Source organism: Leptonychotes weddellii, chromosome 12 (genome assembly GCF_054177405.1).
Source record: "Leptonychotes weddellii isolate Sample4059 chromosome 12, ASM5417740v2, whole genome shotgun sequence".
NCBI classification, from domain to species: domain Eukaryota; kingdom Metazoa; phylum Chordata; class Mammalia; order Carnivora; family Phocidae; genus Leptonychotes; species Leptonychotes weddellii.
In genome coordinates this window covers 2425389-2443156 of record NC_138380.1, presented here as the reverse complement: position 1 = coordinate 2443156, position 17768 = coordinate 2425389, and the positions used below count along the sequence as shown (strand labels likewise).

General features: G+C 40.1%; 1 protein-coding gene across 11 annotated transcripts in view; it reads left to right on the top strand.

Moving 5' to 3' along the window:
* RBM33 (RNA binding motif protein 33) overlaps positions 1–17768 on the top strand; it is a 125361-nt gene that overhangs the window by 13119 nt on the left and 94474 nt on the right. For all 11 annotated transcript variants that reach the window (XM_081799776.1, XM_081799775.1, XM_081799771.1 and 8 more), the window contains exons 2-3: positions 6551–6629; positions 13247–13295. In XM_081799776.1, coding sequence (XP_081655902.1) covers positions 6551–6629; positions 13247–13295 — 128 coding nt within the window. The remainder of the gene's footprint in view (positions 1–6550; positions 6630–13246; positions 13296–17768) is intronic.

Below are 17768 nucleotides of genomic sequence, written 5' to 3'. Positions count from 1 at the left end.
TAATTGCAAGACTGTATTTTAATTTTACCTCTCTGCTTTGTCGTCTTTTGTTGGGTATTTACTTGATTTCCACTTTTCCCCTCTTGATAAAACATTCCTGGTAAGCATCCTTGTCCATACTATGTTCACTGATTGGACGACAACAGCTTTCAAAGTCTTAAAGAGTCCCCAAGACTATTTTCATAAGAGTACTAAGACCTGATGTGTCTTTTTTACTGTGGTTACATTTGCACCATTGTTGCAAAAGTAATGGTGAGTCATTTTGTTGCCTTAGCATGAGTCCCGGCAGTGGCCATAAATTGTTAGAAGTCAGGCCACGCAGAGAAAAAAACACAACAGTTTTTTTAGGAAGATCCTTGATGAAGCAGTAAAAGTTATTAATTTTATTAAATCTTGACCCTGAAGTACATTTTAAAAAAATAATATAGGTTGGGGCACCTGGGTGGCCTGGGTGGCTCATTTGGTTAAGTGTCCAACTCTTGATTTCAGCTCAGGTCATGATCTCAGGGTTGGGAGATTAAGCACTGCTTCTTGGGCTCTGTGCTGGGCGTGGAGCCTGCTTAAGATTCTCTCTTTCTCTCTCCTCTGCCCCTCCCCATCTCCCTCCCTCTTAAAAAAAGAAAAGGTTTATGACAAAATGGGAAGTATGCATAAGGTGTTTCTGTTACTACCACCTGTGGCCTCTAGGAAAAGTACTTTTCTGATTGAGTGGAGAGCTGAATTTGCTGTGTGTTGTTTTTTTCATAGAACACCAGTTTTACTTGAAAAGACAACTGACCAAACTAGAATCATTCAGACTTTAGTATTTGGCAGATGTTTTCTTGCAAATGAAGTGAGCCTCTGTTCAAGGGATCAACTGACAGTATTGATTGCCAATGAGAAAATCCAAGCTTCCAAATTAGAATTAGAATTTTGGAAAAGTTGTATTTGCTATGGTGAACTTGAAGACGTCCCAATATTTGAATACTTTTCTGATGAGATTGGTGGTGCTATTAACAAATGTAATTTTTGATACTGAATAATGAAAGGTGTCCACACTTGAAAGAGCAGCAAAATTCAGTGAATGTGTATTTTCAAGATGTTACATAATCACCTATGTTAAAAGATGTATTAACAATGCAAGACATACCATTGCATTTTAACAGGTGAGAGTATGAAATGTTCATTGATAAGGCTTCAGATTCTTCACTGCAAATAGCCTTTGAGAAACCGCCACTTATCGAGTATTGGTATAGTATCAAGAATATCTGAAATTACCTGAAAACACTTAATGCCCTCTTACAACTTCACATACATTTGGAGTTGGATTTCTTTCATGCACTTCAGTCAGAACAATATATTGCAAGAGATCGAATGCAGAAGCAGATGTAAAAATCAAGCTGTCTTCTACAGAGAGACATTAAAGAGTTTTGCAAAACAAAAATCTTTCTTTTTTTAAATACAGTTTTCATTAACGGGGCGCCTGGGTGGCTCAGTCGTTAAGCGTCTGCCTTCAGCTCAGGTCATGATCCCAGGGTCCTGGGATCGAGCCCTGCATCGGGCTCCCTGCTCTGCGGGAAGCCTGCTTCTCCCTCTCCCACTCCCCCTGCTTGTGTTCCCTCTCTTGCTGTCTCTCTCTGTGTCAAATAAATAAAATCTTTAAAATAAATAAATAAATACAGTTTTCATTAAGAATATGTTACGTTAATGTGTAATGGGTTTATTTCTTTTACACCAATTTGTGAATAAAATATTTTAAAAATGCCTTGGTTTTAATTTCTAATACAGTAAATATTGAAAGATACAACCCATGTACATTTTGTTTTTAAATTTAAAAAATTTTAGTATAATCAATAAAATGTTACATGTTTCAAGGTTACAACATAGTGATTTGACAGCTCTGTACCTTTTGCTGTGCTCACAAGTTTAGCTCCCATCTGTCACCATACAGTGCTGTTACTGTATCATCAATTATATTGGCAGTGCTTCCCATGTCCATTTTAAATGCATTTTACACTGATCATTCTCTTTAAAATTGTAATCAGCCTGGTTAGCACCTCCCACTCCCCTCTTCCTTGTTTTCCATATATATTTGTTTGTGGGATTTTGTTTGTCTGTACCTGTTAGACTGTAACCTGCACATGGTGGAAATTTTTATCCTGTACACCCCTGTATGTCAGGTGTTTAGAACAATGCCGGGCATACATTAGGTGCTCAAATAATTGTTGAAGGAATCGGGTTTCGTGATCTTAGTTCTGTTCATAGTTTCTGCTTAACTTGCACTAATCCTTAATTTTCTTGGACGTTTTATGGGGGTCTCTCCTTTGGAGAAGTATCTATTTAACTATTTTTGCATAATCCAGGCTTCTAATTTTGACTTTTGTGGATTTAACTGCAGGAAGCAGTTATATATATATATATGTATGTGTGTGTGTATATATATATATATATAGCAAGATGACAGTTAAATTTTCTTCTGGAGTATCTTCTCTGATGGATTGTGGTCGACTGGGGGCAGGGATTCTCAGCTCTAGCTGTCATTACAATTACTGAGAAGCTTTAAAAAACAAAAAATAGAGCCCACTGAATCAGATTCAGGGTGGGGCCAGGGATTGTATAATTTTTAAGGTTTCTAGGTGATTGTTACCTTGGCATAAAGGTTTTCTGTACTCCGCAGAATTGGGTGTTGTAATTAGCATTATCTGCCAGGGGTGATTGTGACCATTAATACCTTCACTGTGAACTGATGTGAAAAAGGCCATGAACAAACCTTTTTGCTTATAAAATGTTGGGACTTTGTTCACGTTGTCATAGCTGGGGAATACTCTCTGTTTTCATGAAGTATGTAATCCGGGGGAGGAAGGAAAATTAACACAGAAACTTGAATTGTTTTGTTTATTTATTTTTAAAGATTTTTATTTATTTGAGATAGAGATTGCGAGAGCAAGAGAGAGCACGAGTGACGGGGAGGGGTAGAGGGAGAGGGAGAAGCAGGGCTCTCTGCTGAGCAGGGAGCCCGACTTGGGGCTTAATCTCAGGACCCTGGGATCATGACCTGAGCCGAAGGCAGATGGTTAACCCACTGAGCCACGCAGGTGCCCCCAGAAACCTGAATTAGTTGCTTACATTTAAAAACTAAGGAACAATCCATATATTTGTCTTCTCTTGAAAAGTTGGAATCTGCCTTCACTGGGTGTGCGTTCCCTGTAATAGGTGGTAATGCTCTTGTCTGTAAACAAGGTAAAATCCTGCTAATTTGATGTAATTCCCACCTAGTCTGCTTTGCTCATTTATATTCCCCTGTGTACTTCCTGTAGACATTTGAGTTTTTCATCCCTGACCAGAATTTCTTAATTATCTTTTTTAAAAAACTGATTCCATTGAAGTGTAATTGACATACAGGAGATTGCGTATCTTTGAAACATACAATTTGATAAGTTTGGATATATGTATACATCCATGAAACCACAGCCACAGTCAGGGTAATGAATGTGTCATCGTCAGAAGTGTCTTCGTGTCCTTTTTAATTCCTGCTTCCTGCCCTGCTGTCCCTGAGCAAATGCTGATTCTGTTACTGTTGTAACAGTACCATTTTATAAAAAGGAATCTGAGAGTATGTGTTCTTTTTTTTGTCTGGCTTCTCTCAGCATAATTATTCTGAAGGTCATCCATGTTGTTGAGTGTATCAGTGTTTAATTCTCCTTTATTGCTGAGTAGACTTGTACTTACAGATAGTCCACAATTTGTTGATCTGTTTACCTGTTGATGGACATTTGGGTTGTTTCCACTTTTGGGCTTTTACCAATATTGTGCCTATGAACATTTGTGTACAAGCCTTTGCATGGATTTATATATTTTTTTTCTCTTGGGTAGTTACAAAGGAGTGGAATGGCTGGATCATGTGGTAGGGGTATATTTAACTTAAGAAACTGCCAGACTGGGGCACCTGGGTGGCTCAGTCGGTTAAGTGTCTGCCTTCGGCTCAGGTCATGATCCCAGGGTCCTGGGATTAAGTCCTGCATTGGGCTCCCTGCTTAGCGGAGAGCCTGTGTCTCCCTCTTCCACTCGCCCCTGTTTGTGCTCTCTCTCTCAAATAAATAAAATCTTTAAAAAAAAAAAAACTGCCAAACTATTTTATTAAGTGGTTGTATCACTTCACATTCCTGTCAGCAGAATATGAGTTCAGTTGCTCCACATTCTTGACAACACTTGGTATAGTAGGTCTTGAATTTTACTCATTCTCATAGATATGTCCTGCTGTATTGTTGTGGCTTTAATTTACATTTCCCTAATGACAGTGTAATGTTGAGAATCTTTTCATATGCTCTTTGTCATACATACATGTTTTTTTGGTGAAGTCTCTATTTAAATATTTTTCCCCTTAAGGACGCCTGGGCAACTCACTCAGTTACACATCTGAATCTTGGTTTCGGCTCAGGTCATGATCTCAGGGCTGATGGGTCCCTGTGTCCAGGCTCCTCTCGGAGTCACCTTAAGATTCTTTCCCCTTCTTTCTCCCTCCTCCTCTGCTCCTCCCCTTGCTTGCGGCTCTCTCTCTCTAAAATAAATAAAGTCTTTTAAAAAAAAATTTTTTTCTCTTTAGAACAAGTTGAGTTTTTATTGTTCAGTTTGAGAGTTTTTAATATTTTCTGTATGCAGGTCCTTTATTAATAGATATGTACTTTGCACAGACTTACTATTAGTTTGGCTTGTCTTCACTTTCTTAATGATGACTTCTGGAGGATAGAAGTTTTAAAATTTTGTTGCAGTCCAGATTCTCGTTTTGTTCTTTTATTGATTGGGCTTTTGCTGTCACCAGTATGTCCTTGCCTAACCCAGGGACCACAAAGAGTTTTTTCTGTGTTTTAATAAGGAATGGATCCAGGTTCACTTTTTTCCCTTCTCTCTTTCTCCACCCCACCCCCCTTTTTTTTTTTCCATATGGTGATCCAATTCTTCTAGTACCATTTGAAAAGACTTTTCTTTGAGTCTTTGTAAAATATCAGTTGTCCACGTATGTTCTCGATAGGCTGTTCTGTTCCATTGGTCTATTTGTCTATTTTTATACCAACACCACAGTTTTCATTATTATAGCTTTCTAATAATTCTTAAAATCAGACAATGTTAGTTTTCCAACATGCTCTTTTTTCAGAATTGTTTTGGTTATTTTAGGTCCTTTGTATTTCAATATGAATTTTAGGATCACTTTTTTAATTTCTACAGAAAAGTTGCTAGGATTTTGATTGGGATTATGTTGAATCTATAGATCAGTTTGGGGAGAGATTGACATTTCAGTAATAATGAGTCTTGACTCATGAACATAATCTCTTGATGTGAGAACAAAGGCAAAAGAAATATAGAAAAAATTAAATCTCCTTTGCAGCACACTGGCAAGTTCTTGGGACAGGCAGGGTGACCTTCTTCAAGGAGCTGGGCTGCCTCAGCATTAATACTTTGCTAGAGGCAAAAGGCAGCCTTAGCTTGACGTTAGCCTGACCTCCAGGATCCTGTAAAAATCCTCTAGCAGAGCCTCCCACACTTAAAAGACCACACGTTCCCAGAGGGGCCATCCATGGTCATGGATAACCTTGGCCAGAGTGGCCAAGCAGTTGGTGGTGCAGGAGGCATTGCCGACCATCTTGAGGGAGTTGTCATACTTCTCATGATTCATGCCCACCTGTCACAAACATGGGGGCTTCAGCAAAAGCGGTAGAGATGATGACCCTCTCGGCTCCACCCTTCAAGTGAGCGCCAGCCTTCTCCATGTCCCCAGCGGACTTCACAACCTGCTCAGCACCATTTGGTGGTGGGATCCCGCTCCTGGAAGGTGGAGATGGGCTTTCCATTGATAAGTTTCCTGTTCTCAGCCTTGATAGGGCCATTGAATTTGCCCTGGTGGGATCATACTGGAACATGTAGACCTTCAGCACTATGTCTCGGGTGAAGCTGGTACTGCGCAAGAAGAGGGGAGGAGCAGAGAGCCAGAACCTTTACGTTTTAAAATGTTACGTCAGGAATCCTTAGAAGAAACAGGTTGTTTCAGTACAGCTCTTCCTTAGCTTACGGGGTTATGTCCCGGTAAGCCTGCTGTAAATTGAAAATACTGTAACTGAAAATGCATAGACCTAACCTGCTGAACATTATATTATAGCTTAGCCTGGCCTACTTTAAGGCAGAATCCTGTAACACAAAGCCTATTTTATGATGAAGTGTTGACTATGTTATGTAACATATTGAATACTGTACTGAAAGTGACAAACAATGGTTGTGTGGGTACAGATGGTTGTCAGTGTATTGGTTGTTTACCCTCATGATCCCTTGGCTACAGGGAGCTGTGGCTGTTGCTCATTGCCTGGCATCACGAGAAAGAATCGTATTGCATGTCGCTAGCTTGGGAAAAGACCCACATTCAAATATGAAGTATGGTTTTTACTGAATGCATATTGCTTTTGCAGCATTGTAAAGTTGAAAATCATAGGTTAAACCATTGTAAGTCAGGGGCCGTCAGTATTTGAATATCTGTGTCTGTTTTAATTTAGTAAGACTGACTTTCATGGCCTCTCCTTCACAGATGATGACTTTGACCAGTTTGATAAGCCTGGTGCAGAGCGATCTTGGAGAAGAAGAGCTGCAGACGAGGACTGGGACAGGTATAGAACACCTGGTTACTTGTAGTCTGTGCTGATTTCTCTGATTCTGCCACTTGGCTCTGCAGAGATTTTTTTTTTTAAGATTTTATTTTTAAGTAATCTCCACACCCAGTGTGGGGCTCAGACTCAAAACCCCAGGATCAAGTGTTGCATGCTCTACTGACTGAGCCAGCAAGGCATCCCGGCTCTGCAGAGATCTTTACTGAGAGCAGTATGTTGGCTACCTGATGCTCTTTCCCAAGTGGGCCTGTCCCTGCTGGGCTGAAGTGAGGGCAAGGGCAGGCCTTCCAGGTAGAAGGCTTTCTGGTGGGCTCCAGTTCCAGGCCTGTATTGTCTATAGGGCCCTGATTGTCCGTTCTGTCTGTGTTTTTCACAATGGTGCTATTGATATGGTGGATCCCCAGAGCTGTCATTGCCAGAGTTCTTTTGTTTAGTCTACCCAATATTTGGCTAGACTTTAAAATTTTTGCCAGTTTAATATGTGTGTAATAGTATCTCACTGTAATTTAAATCTTTATTTCTCTGATTACTAGTGAAGGTGAAAATATCTTTAGGGATACACACACATGCACTAAAGGTGTTAAAAATGTTCATAGTAGTGATAAATGTCAGTTCTGTATAGTGATTACTTCTGGTGAGCAGCTCTAGTAGAAGTTAGAGGGATGTGTACTGGGAGAAGTTCATGAGGGCATAGTCTGGGTGGTGGGGTTCTCAAATGAGGATTTTTCTTTACATATATATATATTTTTTAACATTTATTTGTTTTAGAGAGCTTGGGGGAGGGGCAGAGGAAGAGGGAGAGAGAATCTTCAGCAGGCTCCAGGCTCAGCACAGGCCCTACACAGGGTTCAGTCTCATAACCCTGAGATCACAACCTTAGCATAGAAACCAAGAGTCGGATGCTTAACCGACTGCGCCACCAAGGCACCTCTACGTATTTCTTAAGATCTTAAATACTGTGTTGAAAAGGTAAAAAATTACCTTGTAGTTGCAGTCAGAAAATTTAATAATAAAGGTAAATAGGTCTGAATAAAGAACAACAGTGATCTTCAGTAAAAAGAATTACCTGATTGCCATTTGAAAACTGATGCCCCAGGAGTTTTACAGAATAATCTACATTAAAAACTATATACATTACAAACTTAGAGCCTACATAAAGATGATTACTCTTTAGCAGTTCTTAGGCAGTCTATGAAAAATTGCTTAGAGCCTACAACAAAATCTCCTGTAAGAGAAATGGCCTCCCCAGAGGTATTGGTACGTAGTTCTGTTTCAAAGATTATGATGTGGAGCGGAATAAAAATGTGTATTTTAGTAGTTCACTCACCATATGGATTTTCTCTTCTGTCAGTTGTCTGTTCATATCTCTGTATTTTTCTTAACGGTTGTTTGCCTTTTCCTTATTGATTTTAGGGATTCTTTATACTTTCTGCAATTTATTTTTTGTGCTTGGAGATATCTCCTCCCAGTCTGTGACATGCGTTCCTTTAAACAGCAGCCTTCAGGTCGATTTTTATAAATAATGTAATCAAATGTATAATCTTTTCCTGTATGGCTTTTGTTTCCTTTTTTATTAAAATATGAACACAGTGTACTTTGGAATCATTTTCAGGCTTGGAGGAAAGTTGCAGGAGTGTCACAGACACTCTCCTGGGCCCCCAGACTTGCAGTTGCTTCCTGCCATGTCCATTGTCCTCTGTGCCCTCTGCACGGTGCTCACCGAGGCCCCCCTTCCCCCGCTCCTCTTCACAGTGGTCTGAGGGTACCAGGCTGTGTGCTTCCCATGTGCCTCAGCATGTAGTTTTCCTGGTGAGCTTCTCAAGGGCAGGGGCATTCACTTACATAGCCACTGGATCATTTCAAAATCATGAAGTTAACTAACACAGAATTGTGTTTTTTAATCTACAGCGGTTATTCAAGTTTTGACAGTTCTCCCGAGTGTGCTTTATAGCCAAAAATGAGTTTCTTTTTTTCTGGTTCAAGTTTCAGTTTAGGATCATACAGTGCATTTTGTCCCCCCTTATATTCATCTGGAAGAATTATGTATCCTTGTTTCTTACGACTTTGACAGTTTTGAAGAGGACAGGCTCTTTATTTTGTAGACTCACCCTTAGCATGGATTTGCAGGTGTCTCTTCAGAACTAGATTTAGGTTGTGTATTTGGTCAGGAATACTCGTTGGCAATGCTGTGGCCTTCCCGAGGGCATCACTTACGGAGGTGTGTGGTCAAGGTGCTTTCCACTTTTTGTCCTTAGGAAATTCTTCCCTGCCTTGTGTTCTGGTATGTTTTGCATGTTCCTCTGAAAACTGTGAAGTGTTTTTATTTATTTTTTTATAGTTAAGATATATAATTTGCCTGAAATTGATTAAATTGATTGATTTTTAACTTATTGAGGATTTGAAGAAAATGTGAAAATAGAATAGTACAGTGTACCCAGTGTACCATCAGCTTCAACAGTTACTGGTATAAAGTCAGTCTTGTTTTTATCTGTAATTTGCAACCCTCCTCATATTACAGACATACATAAGTTCATCTGAAAATATTTCAGATTGTATCTCTCTAAAAAATAAAGGATTTACAAAGACAACCACAATAGAGTTATATTTTGAAAAACTCCCTGAATGTTAATGTCTTATTACTGATTGTCTCATGTAAATATCAGTGTATCACACACACGACACAGTGTGGATATGGGTCTTGTATGCTGTTTTATAGTTTGTGGAGTCCACATTAGATCCCTAGATTGCAACTGATAGGTAGATTTTCCAACTGTTGTTTCATCTGTAGGTTTTCATGCATCTTTTTTTTTTTTTTTTTTTTTTAAGTTCTCTGCAACTTTTTGAAGACACAAGGTGGTTTGTCTTGTGGAGTTTCTTCTTTTGCTGATTGTCACACCTGGAGTGTTAGTATGCTCTTTCATCTCTTGCATTTTCTGTAAATTAGTAGGTCTAGATGTTAATTAGGTTTAGGTTTGAAAACGGGCAGGAGGATGGATGATCCAAGTTAACTTCTGCAAACTGCTTGGCTCCTCTGAGGTACTAAATAAGTGCTTGATTCTTTACTTTTATTTACCAGTTTTCAAAATAATGGGTCAGTTCTTAGCATCCTCCAAAGGTGAGTTTTGTTTTTGAATCCTTTCCAACTCATAGATTTAAATACTGCATGTGTATTTTCATTGCAGTTGTTATTTTTATTAATATTTGAACCATTCCAGTATCCTTTCAGTGGGACTTGCAGTTGTCAAGAAGTTAGTTGGCTTTCTGCTCTCATGGAAATTGGGTTTGGTGATGATGTGAGGCAGGGCTCCGGTTTTTCTCGTCTCCCCGGCGTGAATGGCAGCTGTCCCAGCATTATTTACCAACAAGTGCCTCCTTTCTTCATTCGTCTTCAGTGCATGTTGCATATGGAGGTTCTGTATCATGTGTGTTTCTTTGATATTTTAAAAGCATAAGACAGTCTCTTCCATGTACTGGATAATAGAGGGAGAAATTTGAAAGCTAAGGAGAAGAGGGAGTCAGAAATTGTTATGACCAGCTCTTGCATTTGGAAGAACCTGGTGCCATTGTTGAACTAACCCCTGGAGTGTTTTTTCTGAAGGATGTGCTTGTATCTGTATCCATGCAGGAGAAAGACGGCATACTCACGGCTCTAAACGGAAGTCATTGGATGATGGAGCTATTTACAGGAGAGGGTTAATAAAGAAGCAGTAAGAGTTGGTGCGGTGTCCAGGGCATAGCGGCAGACCCTAGGGGGAAGAAGTGCATCCTAGAGCCCAGTGGGGGTTGCGGTGGTAGCAGTGGGTGGGACTGGACTGTGCAGGTAGCAGGGAGGGGCAGTCTCTCTCTTCCTGCTCTGCAGTGACCCGTTGGGTCATCCCATGGGCCAAGGCCATCCAGAAGCAAAGGCCAGGAGAGCCTGCGCGAGTCTTCCCAGAGAAAGCTTCCCGGAAACAGAGTTGGCAGAGATCGGAGGAGGGTGTCCTGGAGAGGGGAGGGGAGGCACACCGAGGAAATGGACTGAGTGCAGGGTGTGTTGTCACTTACCCTTGTGGTTTCGAAAGGCTGCAGCCATGTGGCTGACTACAGAATACTTGTTTCCTGGAGGTGTCCTTCAGTGTACACCTGTTTACTAGTAAAAGTACACTTGCTCTAAAAGAGCTGATTGTCTCTCGTCTTGGATGAGAACAGCGGCCAGAGAGGTGGTTCTTGCCACTTTGTAGTGGTGGTGACGGTAAGAGCCTGAGGGAGCCGTGCATTTGCACCCAGGAAGCGCCTCAGTCGCCCTGTGCCGCTCTCCTTTCCAGGCCCACGGGCCCAGCTGCCTTTACGGGCGGGGGTGCTGTGCCTCAGCTCTTTGAGAGGACCTGATTGGCTGGTCGCTCCCAGGAGCTCATTGTCGTCTTGTTTTCAGTGGCACTTGGTGTGTTTTATATTTCATAAATTTCTTCCCTTCTGTGTACACCTTTTGTAAGGATCCAGCTTGGTGATGACAGTAGGGAAGTACATTTACTTTCTGTGTGGGGTTTGTGCATAGTAGTTAGGCTTTGGACCCCGGAGCTAGAGCATCTCGGGGTTCGCCTGTTGACTTTGCCACTTCTTAGCTGGGTGACCTTGAGCCAATTATTTAACATCTCCGTGTCTTGGTTTTCACGTTTTAAAAAAAGGGGGATGATGTAAATATCTACATAATGGGGTTGTCATGTCGACAAAAAAGCTAATACGTGTGAAACACTTAGAATGGTTCCTGGCACATAATACACTGAACGGATGCTCACGATTTCTTGAGCTATAATTTATGTCTGTTGTGGTTGTATGGACCTAATCCCTCTGTCTCCCCATCCTGCTTGCTTATTTCATGCTGTTGTCTTTGTTAGTCATGGAAGCAACTATTCTCCATCGCGGTACACTCCACTCATTTATAACTGTTAACTTTCCTTATCTTCTTTTAAAAAATGCTTTTGTTTAGGAAAAATAGGTAGTCATCAAAGACTGATTTCTTTTGTATACATCCTTTGTTAGCAAATAGTACAGATAGTTTCTAGATTTTTGCTTGTATATTTACCAACGCCTTTCTGTATTCTGGTTTTAAGAGTTCTCAGTATCCCCTGAGCAGGTGGTGTTACCTTTCATTTTCAGTTAGAGTGATGATGGCCTAGCGTGGGTGCTTGTCTTCAAAGGGGCGAGTGTCTGTTTTGGTCATCTAGAATCAATTCTCAAATGGAGTTCCTGTCAGTATGGTGACTAGATCCTTTTTTCCTCACCCATAGAGGATGATTTTAACACGGAAGATGCAGACATTGTATCTTGACAGCTGATTAGGTGATTTGTGGAAATGTTGGAAGAAGTTACATGTTATTCTCTGATAGCTAGCTGTCTTACTCATACAAGTCTGTGAAAGATTTACCCCATGGGTAACCTCTTGTCCTGGGTCTGTCCATGCTGTGTGACTTTGGGCCAATTATTTAATCTCTTATCCTTGTTTTCTTTATCTATAAAATGAGGGTATAGGATTTATATAGGGTAACAAGATAACAAAAAGGTGTTCAGTGCATGAATGAAAAGATTTGTTGAATTATTTCTAGTTCTAAAAGGTGGTGTATAGAAACAGTCATTTCTTTTATAACTCCAGTAGGCATTCCTGTATATTCTGGTATTCTGCAAAGTAGCACACTACAAGTAAACATGGTTTTTGGATAAAGTTGTGCCCAAAACCTACAGAAATTTGTAACCAGAGTGCTTATAAATAGAGTAACAGCCCTAATAAGAATATTGGTGCATTTGCACCTGGAAGCACAATCTGATCATTTTCTCCTTCTAGATGTTGTCCTTAAAAGACATTTGTTCTTAAGACATTGGGTTCCCCAGAGCTAAGAATATAATTCAGTGGTAGCCATCTTCATCAACCAAAAAAAAAAAAAAAATATATATATATATGTATATATACACACACACACACACACACACACAGCGGGAAATTTCTTTAGCTTTTTGATCTGGTAAAGGTTTTGAATTTAATTGTGACATAATCTGCTCCTGATCACTTCAGAACATAAGCATGCTGACAAAAAAAATTTCAGACCGCTAGGACTTCCATCTTTTTTTACAAAGATAATTCTCTTAGTCACGATGATTTACTTGGATGCTCTCATCAGCCTTGTGTTTTTCATCTTTTCAGGTTTTGCATTTTGATGAGTGTCAAATGGTCTCTCAGTGGTTTTAGTTTTAACTTTCCTAGTTAATGATGTTGGACATCTTTTCCTATTTCATGATAGGTTTTTCAGGGCAGGAGAAAGCATAGATGTTACTATTGTAGTTTCTTCTTTTAATGATTACTGAACAGGTCCAAAGAAATAAAGATCTCATATTGAGGTGGAAAACTGAGATCAGAAGTCTAGTGAGAACCACCTCCTCTCACAGAGCCTCCCACACTTAAAAGACCACATATTCCCTATATAGTTGACTACATTCTCATTATTAATAAAGAAAAAGGGAAGCATAGCAAACTAAACAGGAAAGTAGCCAAACCCTGAAGTCCGGGGGAGATTTCCCAGTGATCTGCAGGCTTTCCAGTGTTGTAGGAATAATGCATTGGCATGCCTGTTTTTCTTTATCCCCAGTGAACTTGAAGATGACTTACTTGGAGAAGATTTGCTGTCTGGCAAAAAGGTAAGAAATTGAGGTCTTCCTGAAACCAGCCTCCAGCTGCTTCATTGTACTGAACATACAGGAATATATCTCATGAATGGGATGTGGTACTGGAAGTTTGGGTGCAGATTGCAATGTTGTGAATTGAATTATCTTTTAAATGCACAGAGAGCTGACTGTTTAGTCTGTTAGTAAGTTTTCCAGTAACTTCTACCTCAAGTGATCAGTCCTTTGATGCAAATATTTTAGTTCTCACTCAGTCCGATGCACTCCAGCAGGTGCTGAGTTTGTGAAAGCAGTAACATAAAACCGCCACTCACAAGAAAACTAACATTTGGAGGCTAATAGTTTGCATTCCCTTTTTGAAAGTCTGGAGATAAGCTCAGAGATAGCTGTACTCAAATGTAACACACATTCAGATAAGTGAGAATACTAGTCTAAACCCTAATATAGGTTTCTCTAAACCTTTTTGATTAAACAAAACTTTGCAGTAATTAACTCTGATATGTGTATATCTATATATAATGTATGTGTATGTTTATGTTACTCTACCAATAACATTATAAAACATACATGAAAAATAGAAATACAAATCCAAAGATTAAAGTGAAATAGTGAATTTTTATTTTATTTATTAAGAGTTTAAAAACACTTGCTGTTCTTACTAAATATCAAGGTAGTTTTTTTATGCTTAGTTTTTTAAAGTCTTAAGATTGTGGTGGCTTCTTACCGTCCACAGTTACTATATATAAGCTCATTATACTTTCAGGTGATAAGGTCACATCATTTGTCTGATTTATTAGACCTGATTATATTTTCCTTTTAATATCATTTATAATAAAGCTAATGAAGATCTTGTAGTGGGAGAAGTACCAGTGTTGCCATTTTCTTGTAACTTACTCTGTTGCATTATTAGCTTTTTTGCTAATATATGAATTTGTTATAGGATTCTTTTGAAGCCACTTTCCTTTCTCTGTCTTGTTTCTTACTGCATCACTGGCCCTCAGGTGGCCTGGCTTCAGCCTGCCTCAGCCTTTCCTCCTTTAAGTGGCTCTCATCACCTGTAACTCTCAGTAAGAATTAATTTAGTTCCCTGTAGATCCACTTGATCTCATGTAAGTACATGGGGAAACAGCAAAATATTGAAAGTGAAAAACCTGCGAGATGGCCCCTCAGCCTTTCCTTGTTTGAGGGGCTCACTCTCTGGCTTCAGGGTGCCCTGCATGTGTCATGTGATTGGGGTGCAGGGCTAGTCCTTCCTGTGTCATGGTCACAGGGAGAAAGTGGTACTGGTTTCTTGGTGACTCAGTGATAATTACTTTGCACATCCTTTAGGTGCTCTCACTGTACCTGGGAGTTCACTACTCTAATGTAAACACGTTTTTTTCCTTTGGAATTATTTAAGATACTTTAGTGAAGAATACCAGTTAGATGTTAAAATGTTTAAATGTAGTAAGATATTTTTTATGTAAGTTGGATTTCTATCCTTGGGCAAGCCTGGGGCAGCATAGTTTGCCCCGTGTCTCTATCAGGATGTTCCACCAGTCCTAGTAATTCCTTTTGGTGGACATTTGTCCCCATCTTGTGAAAGCTTTGGTCAGGTCTCTTACCAATAAAGATGGAAAAGCACAGTTTGGTTTGGATAGTAATGCTGACTCTTCTGGGGGTGTAGTGTCACTTTCTCTTATTGGACTAGTTGATTGGTGTGACTTGGCCTCATTTCCCATGGGACGGGAGCGCGGCAGCCTGCTGCCTCTGTCTTGGTGGCAGGGCCCTCACCCACCTTGGCCAGTTGGGAAGTTTGTCTGCTTGGGAACAGTGTATATACCCCCCCTCTCCTTTCCTCTTCTCTTCTTTCCTAACGCTATACCTTGTAGGAATCAAAGAGCTCAGATATATCAAAAGAGAAATAATGAAAAAAACAGATATAAGCCCTCATGACTGACATTTTACCATATATCCTTATATTCTTTTTTCATATGTTTTAGAGTATAATTTAAATGTTATATATAAAAAACACTGCTTTTTAATTTAGCATTGTATTGTTGGCATTTTCCTGTTGTCATGAAATATTCTTTTTTTTTTATTTTTAAGATTTTATTTGTCAGATTGAGAGCGAGCGAGCACAAGCAGGGGGAGCAGCAGGCAGAAACAGAGGGAGAAGCAGACTCCCCGCTGAGCAGGGAGCCCGACACGGGGCTTGATCCCAGGACCCTGGGATCATGACCTGAGCTGAAGGCAGATGCTTAATGGAGTGAGCCACCTAGGCGCCCCTCATGAAATGTTTCTTAAGATATTTTATAATGGCTACATAATATTTCAGTTTGTGTATATTATAGTATACCTAGCCGTTCCTGTATTCACTGAGGTTGTATCCAGCTCATTGCTATGACTTATTTTTATTTTTTTATTAAAAAAAAAAAAAAATTTTTTTTTTTTTAAAGTAGGCTCCATGCCCAGCGTGGATGATGAGGGGCTTGAACTCATATCCCTGAGATCAGGACCCAAGCTGAGATCAAGAGTCAGACACTTTACTGCCTGAGCCACCCAGGTCCCTGTGCTGTAACTTTTTTTTTTTAAAAGAACTTCTTACGGAAAATTTTAAGCATATATAAAAGAAGAGAGCAGAGTGACTGTCACCCTCATGCATTTGTCACTCTGCTTCAGCAGCTTTCAGTTAAAGGCAGTTTTGCCTTATCTCTGCCCACTCCTCTTCCTGAAGTATTTTGAATTGAATTTCAGACATTATGATGCTATTTTAATGTACAAATGTTATTATGCTTTTGAAATTCTTTTCTTAGCAAATTTCCATGAAGGAGAACTTCTGGCCTAAGGGTGTAAACATTTAAGACTCTTGTCTCCTGTTGTCCAGTTGCTTTCCAGCAGTATTTTATCAGTTGAGCAGCAGGTGTATGAACCAAGTCTTTCACCTTCCCAGTCCCCCAGGTTTGAGACCACTTCTCTTTTAAAAATCTTTGTCAGTGAGATAGATGAAAAATGATTTTTGGTTAGTTTACCTTGTACTTATTTGGTTTCTAGTGAGATTGACTATTTTGTCGCGTATTTACTAGCTAATTTATTCTTATGGGTACTCTTGCCTGCCCACTGTCTTTCCCCCACTTGTGTCCCACGAAATGTACGGAGACGCAGCTTTGTCTGGAGAGAGGCTCCTAGGCTGGTGGGCCAGAGGGCTGCACAGCCACGCACTGGGTATGGTGACATCAGACCAACGGGGCAGTCAAGGACACGGTCGTCGGGTCAAGAAGGGAGGTTGTGAGGGGGAAATGTTTAAATATAGGTTAAAAATGAGAGGTTGCAAACTCAAGATGAAGCATGCTGGCATGACCCAGCCAGAGCCTTGAGAAATTGGGGGAAGCCTGAGGTGCTGGTCGCCTGCCAGCACGTGACCCCCCTTCAGTTTCTCTGTTTGACTTCAGCAGCTAGTGCCGGACAGGTGCTCTGTGCTACGCCAGTTCCAGATGTTCCCATAGCTGGTCCATCTTCTGGGGAGTCCCGGAGAAGCATTCTTTTTCTTTCATACTTGTCTCTCTCCCCAGGAGAGGAATGACCTCTTCCTCTGGTAAGGTTGGGAGAAAGGATTTTGCTAGCATTCATTGCCACTTTCTCTTGCTCTCTGGGGTTGTGCTTGCTCTACTTTCCTGCAGACCACCCAGAACAGAATCCTCCCTAGTGACTCCACCCTTACCTGAGGAAACAGTTCACTTCAGTTCTTTGGGATGTGGTTGAAAATCAGTTTTTGTCTCAGAGATTGAGTCTAGCTCTCCACCTCCGCTTTATCAGCTAAGTGGGTATCTTGATCAGTTGCCTCCTGTGTATATTACTCATCACATTCAGAATCCATATGGGAAGTTGAATCTTTAGAATGCAGAAGTAGGATCTGATTACCATAAGGGCCCACCACAACATACATTCCTTTCTGTTTGTTTGGTAATTTATTTATTTGCTCACTAATTTTTGACAAATACTTAAAAATTTAAAACTCAAGCAGCCTCTAATGAAATTTGGCTTTCACTGAATTGTTAATTTTTAAAGATTTTTAAAGATTTCCTGTGGTTTTATTTAATAAATTGGACAGCTAAATTTAGGCAGGCCTGGCTCATCTCCTTTAGTAGAGGACAGATTATGTGGGCAACTAAGCAAAACTTTATTTTGGCCCTATTAAGCAGTCTGTTTCTTTTTCATACAGATCTGTTCTCCCTTCTTTAAGAAAACGACATGGTCTGTGTTATGTTATGTTATTATTATTACTAGTTTTGGGACTTGAACTCAGTGACCCTGAGATCAAGACCTGAGCTGAGATCAAGAGTCGGATGCTTAACTGGCTGAGTCACCCAGGCACCCCATGTTATTTTATTTTTATCTTATACTGTCAGCCATTAAGTAGAGACCCTTGAGACCAGTAAGAACTAATAAGGTTCATATTTTTGGGCTTGTATCAAAAATACTATAATGAAGAATGAATAGATAAGTTTG